This window comes from Arachis hypogaea, chromosome 17, assembly GCF_003086295.3.
Source record: "Arachis hypogaea cultivar Tifrunner chromosome 17, arahy.Tifrunner.gnm2.J5K5, whole genome shotgun sequence".
Taxonomy (NCBI): domain Eukaryota; kingdom Viridiplantae; phylum Streptophyta; class Magnoliopsida; order Fabales; family Fabaceae; genus Arachis; species Arachis hypogaea.
Window position 1 is genome coordinate 67,214,561 of NC_092052.1, and position 17,703 is coordinate 67,232,263.

Sequence of the window (17,703 nt, forward strand, 5' to 3'; positions counted from 1 at the left end):
TCTGATACGCCACCAACCCAACCCTCTCCAGAATTTGGAATGGACCGATGTATCGAGGGTTCCACTTCTTTGTCTTGATCGCTCTACCTACTCCTGTTGTTGGAGTAAATTTAAGGAAAGCATGGTCTCCTTCCTCAAACTCTAAGGGCTTCCGCCTCTGATCGGCGTAACTCTTCTGACGGCCTTGGGCAGTGAGCATTCTGTCTCTGATTTTCTTAACTTGTTCCGTGGTTTCGGCTATCATCTTAGGCCCTAAAAGACTCTTCTCCCCAGCTTCATACCAACATAGCGGAGATTGGCACTTCCTCCAATACAGAGACTCATACGGAGCCATCCCGATGCTTGCATGGTAGCTGTTATTGTACGCAAACTCTACTAGCGGCATGTACCGATCCCAGCTCGCCGGCTGGTCCAAAACATAAGCCCTCAACATGTCCTCTAGGGTTTCGATTGTCCTCTTAGATTGACCATCTATTTGGGGATGGTAAGCAGTACTTAAGCTCAAATGGGTTCCAAAAGCTTTCTAAAATGCACCCCAGAACCTTGAAGTGAAACGGGAATCTCTGTCAGAAACTATAGGCATAGGCACACCATGAAGTCTCACAATCTCTTTTATGTACAAACGCGCCAACTCCTCAAGAGTATAGTTCATCCGAATGGGTAGAAAGTGAGCCGACTTTATCAGCCGGTCCATAATCACCTAGACAGCATCGAAATCAGTTCAAGTTCTCGGCAACCCCGGCACAAAGTCCATTACAATGCTCTCCCACTTCCATTGCAGAATCTCCAAGGGTTGTAACGTCCCGGAAGGTCTCTGATGTTTGATCTTCACCTTTTGGCAAGTTAACCACTTCGAGACGTATTCCGCCACATCATTCTTCATACCAGGCCACCAGAACATAGCCTTTAGATCATTATACATCTTGGTACTCCCAGGGTGGATTGAAAATCCGCTTTTGTGCGCTTCCTTCAATACATCCTGCCGCAAAGTCCCTACATCCGGCACAATGATCCTACTCTTGAACCTCCATAATCCATCTTGGTCCCCGGACACTCTCAACTGCTTTCTTTGTTCAATAGCCAGCAACACTGATAAACCCCGATTTCGTGATTTGTCTTGTGCTTATTTTGGGGGATTTTATCACCTTTTTCCACATTTATTCAATGAAATAGCATGGTTTTGTAATTCTCCCTTGAATTTCGCTTAGGTGTAAAAATATGCTTTTTAGACCCCAAATTGGTGATTTTGATTCATTTTAATTCCATTCAATGCCTTGATGTGTGTGTTGAGTAATTTCAGGTTATAAGGCAAGTATTGGATGGGAGAAGTGAGTAGAAAAGCATACAAAGGGGAGAATGCATGAAGAAACAAAGATTGGGAGTGCATCAAAGGGCGCACACGCGCACAAGGCGCGCACGCGCAAAAGTGATCTCACCCATGGACGCGCACGCGTACATGCCGCTTCCGCGCGGATGAAGAAATTGCCAATCGACGCGAACGCGCACATGGCGCGCACGCGCCAATACTCTTACATGGCCCACTTAAAGGCAAAATGCTGGGGGCAATTTTTGAGCTGCCCAGGCCCAAGTCAAACTTGTTTCTGAGTGTATTTCATGCAGAATTGAAGTCCAAGCAAAGAGGGGAGCAATTAGTTTAGCTAACATGAGCCTTTAGTTAGTTTTCTAGAGAGAGAAGCTCCCTCTTCTCTCTAGAATTAGGTTAGGATTAGGGTAGATTATCTTAAATTCAAGTTCAATTACTTGATCTCATCTTGTTTCTTTTATAATTTCTCATTTCTACATCTTGGTTTTCTTAATTGTGATGCTAATTTCTCGTTTTGCTCTCTTTTGTGATGATGAACTCATGTTGGACTTGATTTATTTTTAATGCAATTTAGCATTGATGTTCTTTTTATTGATGAATTGAGTTGTGATCTTACTTTTCTTGCACTTAATAGTTGTTAGATTTTATTATTCTTGCAATTTATGATGCTTACTTTTATTGCACTCTATGTGTTTGATGAAATGCTCTCTTTAATTTTTGAGTAGTTTTGTCTACTCTTGGCCTAAACCAAGGGAATTGGGTAAACTTGAGTCATTGGGTATGATGGATTTGGTGATTTGAGAACCCATGGTGATCAATTTGACACCCATTGACACTAACCCACTACTAAGTTAATTAGTAGGTAGGTTAGAACTTAAGGGTGGATGTGATCAAATCTATTTGATGTACTTCAAGCTTAGGAGTAAACGTTACGTACTTAAAGCTTTTGGGAAGTAGACTTAATAGGTTGGCCTCTCATGATTATCAATATTTGGTTTGTTGACAAGGATATTGATCTCAATTACCTAAATCTTAGCCAAGAGTTCTTTATTTTGCTCTCTTTATTCGCTTGCTAATTCTATTTCTCTTGCCCTCTCATGAACCAAAATCTCCCTTTTACCCCTTCATAGCCAAAAACTAAGCATTACATTGTTTTCTTAGGGAGATGACCCGGAGTCCAAATACTTCGGTTAATTTTCATTGGGGTTAGTTATTTGTGACAACAAACCTAAATTTTAATTTGATGTGAGAGTTGTTTGTTAGTTTGGAGCTATGCTTACAATGAAGTAATTCCTTTCTACAAGAAGAAAATCTAGACCGACGACGATTCTCGCCATCAAACACCTTCGATAACGCATCATCGTTTTGATGAGCCTTCAGGAGTTCGGATCTAAAATCACTTGAGATCTGCAGTTGACTCAAACACAGAATTCATCATATATTGTTAGGCAATAGTATATTGTCATTGCAGTTGACTAAAATCTTTTGAATTGCATGTTTTGGCCACCATGCATTCATCATATATTGTTAGGCAATAGTATATTATCATTGCATTTTTTTTAGGTGATGCTTGTTTATGGTTTACCCTTATTCACATCACTTATTTCATGCATTGAGATTGTAGAATTGTGAAATTGGATCAAAGCTTACCTAGTGACATATTTTTGAGCTTTGTAAATCTTTGTGGGCCATGCTTGCTATGTGATTGATTTCCACTTCTATCTTCTTTTTCCTAAGTTCCATAGCATCCATGTGTTTCACCTCTATGTCACTTAGGTGTTGCAACAACTTCAATATGTGTCATTGATTATTGTGTGAGTTTTATATACCATTTTGTTCACTAAGTCTACCTACACATCAATCAATGTCCATGCATTATCCAATTTCACAATTGCTTGATTAATTGCTTGAATGCTTTCATGCCTCTTCACTACTTGTGTGGTTGACTTAATCTACAAGTCTTTTAAAGTATCTCAAGCACACTAGAATGAGTGAAGTAAATGTTTTCTTTTGTATAATTGTGACATGATTTTTAAATACTAGGGTATGAGTTCTAAACCGCGTGCAAGTTAGGACCCACACACTTATTTTTCATTAATGTCACACTAATTCACTCACTCAATTCTAGTGATTTACCTCATTCCAACAATCCATGCTTCCTTGCTTGTGCATTTACTTGTCTTATTATCTCCTGTTTCCTATGTTCAGGATGAATCATCATAAGCAAAAATAGAAGCAGAAGAAGAACATGCAGCATCGGTTGACCTACCAACTGAAGGTAGCAACTAGGAAAGTCGCCGAACCCCCTTGTTCATCTTTGGATGCATCGAGGACAGTGCAAACTTTTAAGTGTGCGGAGGTCGTCCGACCGCTCGGCATTTTTGGGTGACAAGTTTCTAATCCCAACACTTTTGCATTTCATTTTTAGGTCTTTTAGGATTTTTGGTCGCATTGCATATGTATATATTAAGCTTAGTCAAAATCATGATATTTTCCAAGGATTTTATCTATAGAGCACCCCAATTGAAAAAAAAACTTTTTTTTAGAACTTGCTTGAATTATATACTTTGTGCAACATGATTTTTGAGCTAAAAATACAAGCATATGAGATTTGAGCCTAATTGTGTGGTCACATCATACATAACCACTTACTTTCATTCTTGTGTGCATTATTCTCTTTTTATGATTGTAATCTTTGATTTTTTTTATTCTTTATGTCCATTACTTTGTATATACTGCATTTATATGATTGAGGCCATTGTTCAAATAGCTCACTTACCCAAATAAGCCTACCTTTTATCTTCCATTGATAACCAATTTGAGTCTATGCTTAACCCATTTGTTCTTAATTGTAGCACATTACAAGCCTAAGTGAAAAACAATAAATATCCCTTAATTTGGATCTTTGATTAGCTTAGGCTAGTGAGAGTGTTTATCATTTGATTTTGGGAGAGTTAGGAACATTGGGTAGAGATAAAAGTGTGTTTTTGTATTTGTGTTGAGAATCTTGGGAATTGGGTACATACTCATGTATTAATCATGTGCAAACCATATGCATTGATGTTCTTGTATATATTTTAGTTTGAAAAAAAATGAGAAAAACAAAAAGAAAAAAAAATATATATATATAAAGAAAAAAATAGGAAAAAAAAAGAAAAAGAAAAGCAATAAAAAGGGGACAAAATACCCCAAAGCAAGGTTCAATAAAAGTCAATGCATATGGGTGCTGATAAAAAAGAGAATGCATGCATGAAATAATTGTATGCATGCATGAAATAATTGTTGATTGTTAGATGAAAAACAAATCTTAGAAAACATGATTAGGGGAGAATTGAGTGAATTAACCCCATACACTTGAGTGACTAGAGCGGATACACATCCGGTGAGGGTTCGATCGCCCAATTACATGTTTCCACCCATGATCATCTCTTTTCTTGCAAGTTTGTAAAATCTTTTTAATAATTAAATTCAATTTTGGGATTTATTTGACTGCTGTGGCTTTAGCCCTTGTGCTTGTATGTGTATTCTTAGAGATTGATTTATTTTGACTAAGCCATTGCATCATGTAAATAGATTGCATATAGAGAGATTGTATTTAGTAGTCGCATTGAATAAATGTTAATACCCTTTGCTTCTTCTTGATTTTAGCATGAGGACATGCTTAGTTTAAGTGTGGGGAGATTTGATAAACACCGATTTCGTGATTTATCTTGTGCTTATTTTGGGGGATTTTATCACCTTTTTCCACATTTATTCAATGAAATAGCATGGTTTTGTAATTCTCCCTTGAATTTCGCTTAAGTGTAAAAACATGCTTTTTAGACCCCAAATTGGTGATTTTGATTCATTTTAATTCCATTCGATGCCTTGATGTGTGTGTTGAGTAATTTCAGGTTATAAGGCAAGTATTGGATGGGAGAAGTGAGTAGAAAAGCATACAAAGGGGAGAATGCATGAAGAAACAAAGATTGGGAGTGCATCAAAGGGCGCACACGCGCACAAGGCGCGCACGCGCAAAAGTGATCTCGCCCATGGACGCGCACGCGTACATGCCGCTTCCGTGCGGATGAAGAAATTGCCAATCGATGCGCACGCGCACATGGCGCGCACGCGCACATGGCGCGCACGCGCCAATACTCTTACATGGCCCACTTGAAGGCAAAACGCTGGGGGGCAATTTCTGAGCTGCCCAGGCCCAAGTCCAACTTGTTTCTGAGTGTATTTCATGCAGAATTGAAGTCCAAGCAAAGGGGGGAGCAATTAGTTTAGCCAACATGAGCCTTTAGTTAGTTTTCTAGAGAGAGAAGCTCCCTCTTCTCTCTAGAATTAGGTTAGGATTAGGGTAGATTATCTTAAATTCAAGTTCAATTACTTGATCTCATCTAGTTTCTTTTATAATTTCTCATTCCTACATCTTGGTTCTCTTAATTGTGATGCTAATTTCTCGTTTTACTCTCTTTTGTGATGATGAACTCATGTTGGATTTAATTTGTTTTTAATGCAATTTAGCATTGATGTTCTTTTTATTCATGAATTGAGTTGTGATCTTACTTTTCTTGCACTTAATAGCTGTTAGATTTTATTATTCTTGCAATTTATGATGCTTACTTTTATTGCACTCTATGTGTTTGATGAAATGCTCTCTTTAATTTTTGAGTAGTTTTGTCAACTCTTGGCCTAAGGCAAGGGAATTGGGTAAACTTGAGTCATTGGGTATGATGGATTTGGTGATTTGAGAACCCATGGTGATCAATTTGACACCCATTGATGCTAACCCACTACTAAGTTAATTAGTAGGTAGGTTAGGACTTAAGGGTGGATGTGATCAAATCTATTTGACGTACTTCAAGCTTAGGAGTAAATGTTACGTACTTAAAGCTTTTGGGAAGTAGACTTAATAGGTTGGCCTCTCATGATTATCAATATTCGGTTTGTTGACAAGGATAGTGATCTCAATTACCCAAATCTTAGCCAAGAGTTCTTTATTTTGCTCTCTTTATTTGATTGTTAATTCTATTTCTCTTGCCCTCTCATGAACCAAAATCCCCCTTTTACCCCTTCATAGCCAAAAACTAAGCATTACATTATTTTTCTAGGGAGATGACCCGGAGTCCAAATACTTCGGTTAATTTTCATTTGGGTTAGTTATTTGTGACAACAAACCTAAATTTTAATTTGATGTAAGAGTTGTTTGTTGGTTTGGAGCTATGCTTACAACGAAGTAATTCCTTTCTAAAAGAAGAAAATCTAGACCGACGACGATTCTCGCCATCAAACACCTTCGATAACGCATCATCGTTTTGATGAGCCTTCAGGAGTTCGGATCTAAAATCACTTGAGATCTGCAGTTGACTCAAACACAGAATTCCAGCCACTTCTTGAGTGCCGATGTTTAGACTCTCGAATGCGTTGAGCAACTCCTCTTCTCGAAGCATCATCCAAGAAGCATACAACGATTTTTGACTTAGCGCATCCGCTACGACATTTGCCTTCCCCGGATGGTAACTCAACTCAAAGTCGTAATCCTTTAGTAACTCCATCCACCTCCTCTGCCTCATATTAAGTTCTTTCTGGTCAAAAAGGCATTTCAAGCTCTTGTGATCAGAGAAAACTTGGAATTTAACTCCATAGAGGTAATGTCTCCACACCTTTAATGCAAACACAACTGCAGCGAGTTCCAGGTCGTGCGTTGGGTAGTTAACTTCGTGAGGTCTCAACTGCCGTGAGGCATACGCCACCACATTCCGGTGTTGCATCAGCACGCACCCTAGACCCTTTAGTGAGGCATCACAATACACCTCAAATGGTTCATTCAGTTCAGGTAATACCAACACAGGCGCAGTAGTTAACTTCTGCTTCAACGCTTGGAAACTCTCCTCACACTCGGAAGTCCAAACAAACAGTGCATCCTTGCGGGTTAACTTCGTCAATGGCAAAGCCAATTGTGAGAATCCCATGATGAATCTCCTATAGTAGCCAGCTAAACCCAAAAAACTCCTTATCTCGGTAACCGAGGTCGGTCGCTTCCACTCCATCACTGCTTTCACTTTGGCAGGATCTACTGATATACCCTTTTTACTCACTACGTGACCCAAGAACTTCACCTCACGTTTCCAGAACTCGCATTTAGATAGTTTCACATAGAGTTTCTTCTCTTTTAGTATCTGCAACACAATCCTCAAATGCTCTGCATGATCCTCTTCAGTCTTGGAATAAACCAGTATGTCATCAACGAAGACAACAATGAATTTATCCAGAAACGGACGGAGGATCCTATTCATATAATCCATAAACACTGCAGGAGCGTTTGTCAATCCGAAAGACATTACAGTGTACTCGTAGTGACCATAACGAGTCCTGAAAGCCGTCTTAGGAACATCCTCATCTCTCACCCTTATCTGGTGATAACCGGATCGCAAATCAATCTTGGAGAACACTCCGGCTCCTTGTAACTGATCCATGAGGTCGTCAATCCTTGGTAGTGGATACTTATTATTTATCGTGACCTTGTTCAGTTGCCGATAATCCACACAAAGCCGCATACTTCCGTCTTTCTTCTTCACCAATAACACCGGTGCTCCCCACGGAGAAACACTCGGTCGGATAAAATTCTTACCCAGAAGATCCTCAAGTTGAGATTTCAGCTCGCCCATCTCCAGTGGTGACATCCTATAAGGAGCAATCGAGATTGGCCCTGTTTCTGGCACCAATTCGATCGCAAATTCAACCACTCGATGAGGCGGAAATTCCTCAATGTCATCAGGAAATACTTCAGGAAACTCACATACAATCGGAATCTGCTCTAGGTTTTCATCATCGCCCGAGACGCCCGTGGTTAACAGCAGAATGCCTTGACATTCAACCCCAGAACAATTCACTATCATGGAATTCAAGTAATAGTTATTTACCACAACCGTCCCTTCCGTATCTTCTGACATGAAGTACACTGATTTCGCGGAACAGTCAAGTAGAATGTGGTTCTTGGACAACCAGTCCAACCCCAAGATAAGATCAAGACCTACCATCGGCAAACAGACTAGATTGTGTACAAAATCACGCTGCTTGACCCTAAAGGAAACTTGCGGACATTCAAGCCTAGTTACCATGGCTTCATGGGTGGCATTATACACCTTCAGGTCATAACCTAACGTTATGATCTTCAACTCTAGCTCACTAGCCTTCTCAAATGCAATGAACGAATGTGATGCTCCAGAATCAAACAAGGCATTTAAAACTTGACCCGCTATTTCATATTTACCTCGGATAAGTGTCTCAGACCCCTCGGCCCCTATAGATGAAGTAGTAAACACCCGTCCAGGCTGCTGTGGTCTCCCGGTACCCTGTTTCTGCTTCTCTAGACAGTTGGAGGCTCGGTGCCCCGGCTTCCTACATGAGTAACATAAACCCCAATCGGCCTTGCACGGAGCACCAAGATGGTAACTCCCACACCTAGTGCAAGCTTGCTCATTCATGGGCTGCTTCCCAAATCCTCTCCCTGAAGCATTATTGTTTTTGTTGGGCCTTCTGAAGTTATTCTGACCCTGAGTCCTCTGTGGCGCAAAACCTCCTCGTTTGAAGGGCGGACCTCTAGGAGCAAAACTCTTTCCTCGGCTAAGTGGGAATGATCCCCTCTGGCTTCCTCTTTCTGCAGATGCCTTCTTCACACACTCTTCGGCAAATCTGCTTTTATTAACAAACTCGGAGAAAGTCCTGATTTCCATAGGCCCTTCTGAACTGTAGATATCACTTCGGAGCCCTCCTTTGTAATTGATACATTTCTACTCCTCAAAGTCCCCCGGAGCTCCTTCACACTTGCAGGAGAATCTAAACAACTCCTTAAACTTGTCTGTCTACTCAGATACAGACATCGTACCCTGCTTCAACTGCAGTAGCTCTAGTTCCTTGGCCGTCCTAGTAGAGTTTGGGAAATACTTCTTGTAGAATTCCTCCTGAAAGGTATCCCAGGTGATAGGATCATCACCTTGCTGTATGATACGTCGGGTCCCCTGCCACCAATGTGATGCTTCACCAGTGAGCAGATAAGTGGCAAACTCAACGCATTGTTCTTCAGACACCAGTTGTGATTGCAAGTCTCATTCCATAGCTTGGAACCAAGTATCAGCTTCAGTTGGATTGGTAGTTCCCTTAAACTTTGGCAGATTAACCTTTAGGAAGGTCGCCAATGTCATCGGACCTTGAGTCCCATTCCCACCATTTCCTTCATGGTTATGGTTGTTCATCTGCTGTCCGAGGGCCTCAGCAGTGGCCTGCATAGCGGTAACCATGTTCTGTAATGCCGCCATGAAGTCCACCGGGTCATTCGAGTTAGTTTCCTGCCCATAAGTACCAGCACGTCCTCTCCCACGGCCTTGACCGGGTTCACGAGGCGCCATCTAGTTCCTATACACACCAAACAAGCGATATCTTGTGCTCAAAGTCCCAAATGTATGCTCATGAATGTTTATGCCAGTTATATCAGTCAGATATCCTAATAGCACGAAAACACAAACACAGAGAATGCACAGAAGCATAGTCAGTCCGTCCTTCAGGCTCTACAGGAACGAACTGCTCTGATATCATAATGTAACACCCTACCACACACAGTCTTATGCTTGTTAATAAAATAGAGGTGGCGAGGTATGACGACCTCTAAAATAAAATTTAGTACGTATAGTATTGCAAAATGTTCATAACTAGGAGCCTTTAAAGAAAATGGGTAAATCAAAACCGACGAATCAAAAGCGCAACTCTCCGATCGATAACGTAAACGAGCAGTTAGAGATTAAACTAAAGCGAAGAGATATACAAAAGAGTGCCAAAATACATATATCTAAACTCAGGACTCAGCTTGTGAAGATAACCAGTCTGAGCATACAGTATACATACATATATAGTAAGGAAATCCCAAAAGACAACCCAACAGACAATACACAAATCCTATTTCTCCAAAATAACCTCTAAGAGGAGGTAATACAAAATACATATACAGTGAAGAACATAGTATCTAAACAGGCATATAGTAACCAAAATAAAATCCCAAGGTACAAGGATCTCCTCCAAAAGAAGGCCTCCAGCATGCCTCTGCGAGGAGCCTCATGTCCTGCATCTGAAAACCATAAAATCCGCATGGGTGAGAATCAGAGGTTCTCAGCATGGTAATAGTGCCCAAATATCTAACATGTAATGTGGGAAAGCCGAAGGCAATCCTAGAACTTCCAAATTATAATCAAAGCGTATAAGCATAACTAAACTATAACAAAAGTAAACAGGCGACTAACTTAAGGATCTTCGGTCTAACTATATATATATATATATATCCCCTTTTCAAATCTTACAGACCTCCCAACCGCCAACAGTGAAATTAAATGCAAGCACAAGTATATCAGGCAAGGAAATGTACAAGTAGGAAGCAGATAGAACAATTAAGCAAGTAGCAAGTAATGATGCAGTCAATTAGGCAATTCAGACAAATCACATATAATGCATATGATGCATGCCTGTCCTAGTGGTTGATGAGTCTCATATGTCAGTTATAAAGCCAGCTGATTAATGAAGTCTTGTCGTGTCGGTTTAGATTTTTTTTTATAGAAAAGAATTATTTCGTTGTGAGCATAGCTCCAAACCGACAAACGATTCTCGCAATAAAAAATTTGTGGTTTTGTGTCACGAATAACAAACCCCAATGAAAATTAATCGAAGTATTTGGACTCCGGGTCGTCTCCCTAGGATACAATGAAGTGCTCAATTATTGGCTATAAAGGGGTAATGGGGGTTTTGGTTCATAAGAGGGCAAGAAAAGTAGATTAAGCAAGTAAGTAAAGAAAGCAAGATAAAGAACTCTTGGCTAAGACTTAGGTAATTGAGATCACCGTCCTTGCCAATAAACCAAATATTAATAATCATGAGAGGCCAACCTATTAAGTCTACTTCCCAAAAGCCTTAAGTACATGTTATTTACTCCTAAGCTTGAAGTATGTCAAATAGGTTTGATCACATCAACCCTTAAGTCCCAACCTACCTACTAATTAACTTAGTAGTGGGTTAGCGTCAATGGGTGTCAAATTGATCACCAAGGGTTCTCAAATCACCAAATCCATTATATCCAATGACTCAAGGTTACCCAATTCCCTTAGCTTAGACCAAGAGTTGACAAAACTACTCAACAACTAAAGAGAACATTTCATCAAACACATAGGGTGCAATAAAAGTAAGCATCATAAATTGCAAGAAATAGTAAAATCTAATAACTACTAATTGCAAGGAAAGTAAGATTACAGTTCAATTCATCAATAGAAGAAACAATTACATCAAATTGCATTAAATGTAAACCAAATCCAACATGAGTTCATCATCACAAAAGAGAGCAAAATGATACATTAACATCACAAACAAGAGAATCAAGATGTAGAAATGAGAAATTATAAAGGAAACAAGATGAGATCAAGTAATTAAACATGGATCTAAGACAATCTAACCTAATCCTAACCTAATTCTAGAGAGAAGAGGGAGCTTCTCTCTCTAGAAAACTAACTAAAGGCTCATGTTGGCTAAAATTAATTGCTCCTCCCCTGCTTGAACTTCAATTCTGCATGAAATACACTCAGAAACAAGTTGGATTTGGGCCTGGGCAGCTCAGAAATCGCCCCTAGCGTTTTGTCTTTAAGTGGGCCACGTGAGAGTAATGGCGCATGCGCGCCATGTGCGCTTGCGCATCGATTGGAAAATTCTTCATCCACGCGGACGCATCATGTATCGTGCGTGTCTCTAAGCGAAACCACTTTTGCACGTGCGTGCCTTGTACGCGTGCGCGTCCATAGATGCATTCCCAATCTTTGTCTCTTCATGCATTCTCCATCTTGCATGCTTTTCTCCTCATTTCTTCCATCCAATACTTGCCTTATGAACCTGAAATCACTCAACAAAAACATCAAGGCATCGAATAGAATTAAAGTGAATCAAAATCACCAAATTAAGGGCCAAAAAAGCATATTTTTACACTTAAGCACAATTCAAGGGAGAATTACAAAACTATGCTATTTCATTGAATAAATGTGGGAAAAGGTGGTAAAATCCACTAAAATAAGCACAAGATAAATCACGAAATCGGGGTTTATCACCATCCCGACAAGTCCTGGTAGCTAACCATTGGACTATCCCTCTGTCGCGCATCCCCAACTCGAGTTATCCACAAACATAATCATAATTTATATCCAACACCCTCACTGGTGTATATTCACGGGGGCGAGCTCATCCGGAACTTTCACAGTGTCTAGCCACACTTGCGACATAGGGTCAGTAGAGTATCGAGTCTCCACCTGGAGCACGTGGTGGCTAGCCACTACTTTCACCCAGGGAAACTCGTATCTCAGATAGGTGAAGTGCAACAGTTATAATAATCATCAATTTAGTATATATGCAATAATCACAGCCATACATTAGTATACATCTCAGCCATTCCGGCCTACCAATCATAATTCCATACTCAGCCCTTTTGGCTCAATTCATATTCAGCACTCCACCATCATTCTCAACCGCTCACATCATCATTATACATCATCATCATTACGTCCCTTTTCTTCCCCCACAAGTTACCCCTTTCCTAGCCTTTTCTCAATCACTAGGCATTTAACATCAAAGTAAGACTTAAGGGATAAAATTGGGGATTATAAGTGTGAAATAACATTCCAAAAGGTTACGAGCTTGTTGGGAATGTGAACAACTTGAGAACAAAGTTTTAGAAAAGAAATGGGTCGCGTGCAGACGCACAGGGGTGTGCGTGCGTATGCCCAGAAAATATATTTAGACGTGTGCGTACGCACAGGTCCATGCGCACGCACAGAAAGCAAAATCTTTAGGGTGGGGGCGCGTGCACAACGCGTGCTAGCGCTGCCACTAGTGTGCCATTCCCAACGCATGCGTGCGCACAGGCTGGTGCGTACACACTGCTCGCAATCTTTTGTTGGTTTCATGTGCGAACAGGGCGTGCTGGCGCTGCCACCAGCAGCCCTGTCTTTGCGTGTGCGTTCGCACAAGGCTGTGCATGAGCACAGGAACCAAATTCTCACCGAGTGTGCGTCCGCACACATACCAGAAGTCACATATTCTGCAGAAGTTGTAGAATTCAGATTTTTGGCCCGAACTTCCAATGATCATATCTTTTTCCACAAAATTCATATTTCAACCAATTTTAAACTGTTTTAAAGCTTATGAAATTATCTTTCAATTGATGTAAAAAATCATCCAATTCCAAAAACAATTTCTCTAGATATGATCCGTCAAAGTTTGTCAAAATTCCAGTTTTTCCAAAAACTCATAAACTCCCCATTTCATAACATACACTACCAAATCCAACCAAAAATCAACCCATAACTCAACCCGTCCACAATTTACCATTTCCAAACCTTATTCAATCATCAATCCATCTATTATACCATGTATAACCAAATCTCACATCATAAATCAACATATCACATTCCAAACTCCAAATAAACATTCAAGGTATCCATCACCATATATATATATATATATATATATATATATATATATATATATACACACACACACATAACAAGTTAATTTTTCAATTCATGCTCACCAACAAGGTCTTCAACTCTATCATCAATCCAGCATGTTAGTCCACATCACATACCATGTTTCATACTTCACAAACCGATACAACCACACATAACCATTTATACCATCATTCATACATATTCCATTCAATCCAAATTGACCAACAACCATATCAACAATTCCAAAGCCCTATCCTAGGGTCACTAGCCTACGTTTTCACACCACATTACATTTTAGATACAGGAAACCGAAAGCATACCTTGGCCGATTCCCGTTCCACCCGGAACACTCTCAAAAAAACTTCCAAGGTTTCCAAAGCCTCACCAACAGATTTCCAAGCTTGGGATTCCACACCAAAGCTTTCCAAAACCACCAATCAAGCTCCAAAACACATATATACAAAGCCTAAGCCACAATATCATATAAAAACACAATAACTCAATCACTAAATTACAAAATCTCAAGTCTCTAGCTTAGGATTGAGATTCTCACCTTACCCAAAGACCAAGGGAGCTAGAGAAAGCCTTCTCTTCAAGTTCATTAGATCCTAATATATAAGGAAGCTCACAATTTCAACATTTTGGCCCAATGATATAAAAAATCAAGGGCTAGGATTCGAAGATTAAACTGTGACTTACCTCAAGATTTCCTGTATTTTGTAGAGCTCGACACCGCAGTCGCATGGTTGCAAACGGTGGGTCAATCGGAGCTCCGGATCAAAAGTTATCAACAATTGAAGTTGGAGGTGAATAGGAACAAAGGGTTTTCAATCTTCCCCCTTTTCCTTTCTTTATGCAGCGTGTGTGTGTGTGTTTTGGGGAGAAGAGAGCTAAGCTCTCATTAAGTAATGGGGCTTGGCTTGGCCCTTGGGCCCAAATTGGGTCCGGTTGGCCTGGTTTGGCACATTCGGTCCAATCTTGGGCCGATTTCTTTAAAATTGGTGTCGAAATTCTCGTTTCGAATTTTTGTACCACATTAAACCATAAAAACGTTATTTCTTACTTTCTAGAGTATATTTTAATCTACAGGTTAATTAACCATTAATTAACTGGGTTTTACATTCTACTCACCTAAATGGAAATTTTGCCCACAAAATTCGAATTTAGTTACCTGAGAACAGGTGTGGGTAGTCTGCTCGCATTTCCAACTCAAGTTCCTAGGTGTGCTCCTCAACACTGGCTCGACTCCATGCCACTTTCACTAATGAAACCTCCTTTCCACGCAACTTCTTAATACTTGTGTCATCAATCCTGACCGGAGTCACCGGCAGAGTCAAGTTTTCCTTTAGCTAAACCGATTCCGGTTCTAACACATGGCTAGCGTCAGGAGTATACTTCCAAAGCTATGACACGTGAAATACGTCGTGCAGGTTCGAAAGATGAGGTGGTAGGGCCATCCGATATGCCACCGGCCCAACCCTCTCCAGAATTTGGAATGGACCGATGTATCGAGGGTTCAGCTTCCTTGTCTTGATCGCTCTACCTACTCCTATTGTCGGAGTAACTTTAAGGAAAGCATGGTCTCCTTCCTCAAACTCTAAGGGCTTCCGCCTCTGATCGGCGTAACTCTTCTGACGGCTCTGGGCAGTGAGCATTCTGTCTCTAATTTTCTTGACTTGTTCTGTGGTTTCGGCTATCATCTCAGGCCCTAAAAGACTCTTCTCCCTAGCTTCATACCAGCGTAGTAGAGATTGGCACTTCCTCCCATACAGAGCCTCATATGGAGCCATCCCGATGCTCGCATGGTAGCTGTTATTGTACGCAAACTCTACTAGCGACATGTACCGATCCCAGCTCACCGGCTGGTCCAAAACATAAGCCCTCAACATGTCCTCTATGGTTTGGATTGTCCTCTTAGATTGACCATCTGTTTGGGGATGGTAAGCAGTACTTAAGCTCAAATGGGTTCCAAAAGCTTTCTGAAATGCACCCCAGAACCTTGAAGTGAAACGGGAATCTCTATCAGAAACTATAGTCGTAGGCACACCATGAAGTCTCACAATCTCCTTTATGTACAAACACGCCAACTCCTCATGAGTATAGTTCATCCGAATGGGTAGAAAGTGAGCCAACTTTGTCAGCCGGTCCACAATCACCCAGACAGCATCGAAATCGGTTCAAGTTCTCGGCAACCCCGGCACAAAGTCCATTGCAATGCTCTCTCACTTCCATTGCGGAATCTCCAAGGGTTGTAATGTCCCGGAAGGTCTCTGATGTTCGACCTTCACCTTTTGGCAAGTTAAGCACTTCGGGACGTATTCCGCCACATCATTCTTCATACCAGGCCACCAGAACATAGCCTTTAGATCATTATACATCTTGGTACTCCCAGGGTGGATTGAAAATCCGCTTTTGTGCGCTTCCTTCAATACATCCTGCCGCAAAGTCCCTACATCCGGCACAATGGTCCTACCCCTGAACCTCCATAATTCATCTTGGTCCTCGGACACTCTCCACTGCTTTCCTTGTTCAATAGCCGGCAACACCTTCGATAATGCATCATCATTTTGATGAGCCTTCAGGAGTTCGGATCTAAAATCACTTGAGATTTGCAGCTGACTCAAACACAGAGTTCCAGCCACTTCTTGAGCGCCGATCTTTAAACTCTCGAAGCATCATCCAAGAAGCATACAACAATTTCTGACTTAGCGAATCCGCTACGACATTTGCCTTCCCCGGATGGTAACTCAACTCAAAGTCGTAATCTTTTAGTAACTCCATCCACCTCCTCTGCCTCATATTAAGTTCTTTCTGGTCAAAAAGGTATTTCAAGCTCTTGTGATCAGAGAAAACTTGGAACTTAACTCTATAGAGGTAATGTCTCCACACCTTTAATGCAAACACAACCGCAGCGAGTTCCAGGCCGTGCGTTGGGTAGTTAACTTCGTGAGGTCTTAACTGCCGTGAGGCATACGCCACCACATTCCGGTGTTGCATCAGCACACACCCTAGACCCTTTAGTGAGGCATCACAATACACCTCAAATGGTTCATTCGGTTCAGGTAATACCAACACAGACGCAGTAGTTAACTTCTGCTTCAACGCTTGGAATGTCTCCTTACACTCGGAAGTCCAAACAAACAGTGCATCCTTGCGGGTTAACTTCGTCAATGGCAAAGCCAATTGTGAGAATCCCTTGATGAATCTCCTATAGTAGCCAGCTAAACCCAGAAAACTCCTTATCTCGGTAATTGAGGTCGGTCGCTTCCACTCCATCACTGCTTCCACTTTGGCAGGATCTACTGATATACCCTTTTTACTCATTACGTGACCTAAAAACTTCACCTCACGTTTCCAGAACTCGCATTTAGATAGTTTTGCATAGAGTTTCTTCTCTTTTAGTATTTGCAACACGGTCCTCAAATGCTCCGCATGATCTTCTTCAGTCTTGGAATAAACCAGCATGTCATCAATGAAGACAACAATGAATTTATCCAGAAACGGACGGAAAATCCTATTCATATAATCCATAAACACTGCAGGAGCGTTTGTCAATCTGAAAGACATTACAATGTACTCGTAGTGACCATAACGAGTCCTGAAAGCGGTCTTAGGAACGTCCTCATCTCTCACCCTTATCTGGTGATAACCGGATCGCAAATCAATCTTGGAGAACACTCCGGCTCCTTGTAACTGATCCATGAGGTCATCAATCCTTGGTAGTGGATACTTATTCTTTATCGTGACCTTGTTTAGTTGCCGATAATCCACACAAAGCCGCATACTTCCGTCTTTCTTCTTCACCAATAACACAGGCGCTCCCCACAGAGAAACACTCGGTCGGATAAATTCTTACCCAGAAGATCC

The 17,703-nt window shown here is 41.0% G+C and overlaps 1 protein-coding gene across 1 annotated transcript; it reads right to left on the bottom strand.

Moving 5' to 3' along the window:
• Positions 1 to 1,013: 1,013 nt before the first annotated feature.
• LOC140180619 (uncharacterized) lies at positions 1,014 to 9,045 on the bottom strand. The gene is made up of 4 exons (XM_072221872.1): positions 7,941 to 9,045; positions 7,123 to 7,523; positions 6,604 to 7,041; positions 1,014 to 1,067 (listed from the first exon to the last, which is right to left on the bottom strand). The coding sequence occupies exons 1-4, from the start codon at positions 9,043 to 9,045 to the stop codon at positions 1,014 to 1,016; spliced, it is 1,998 nt and encodes a 665-aa protein (XP_072077973.1).
• Between the last annotated feature and the right edge of the window lie 8,658 nt (positions 9,046 to 17,703).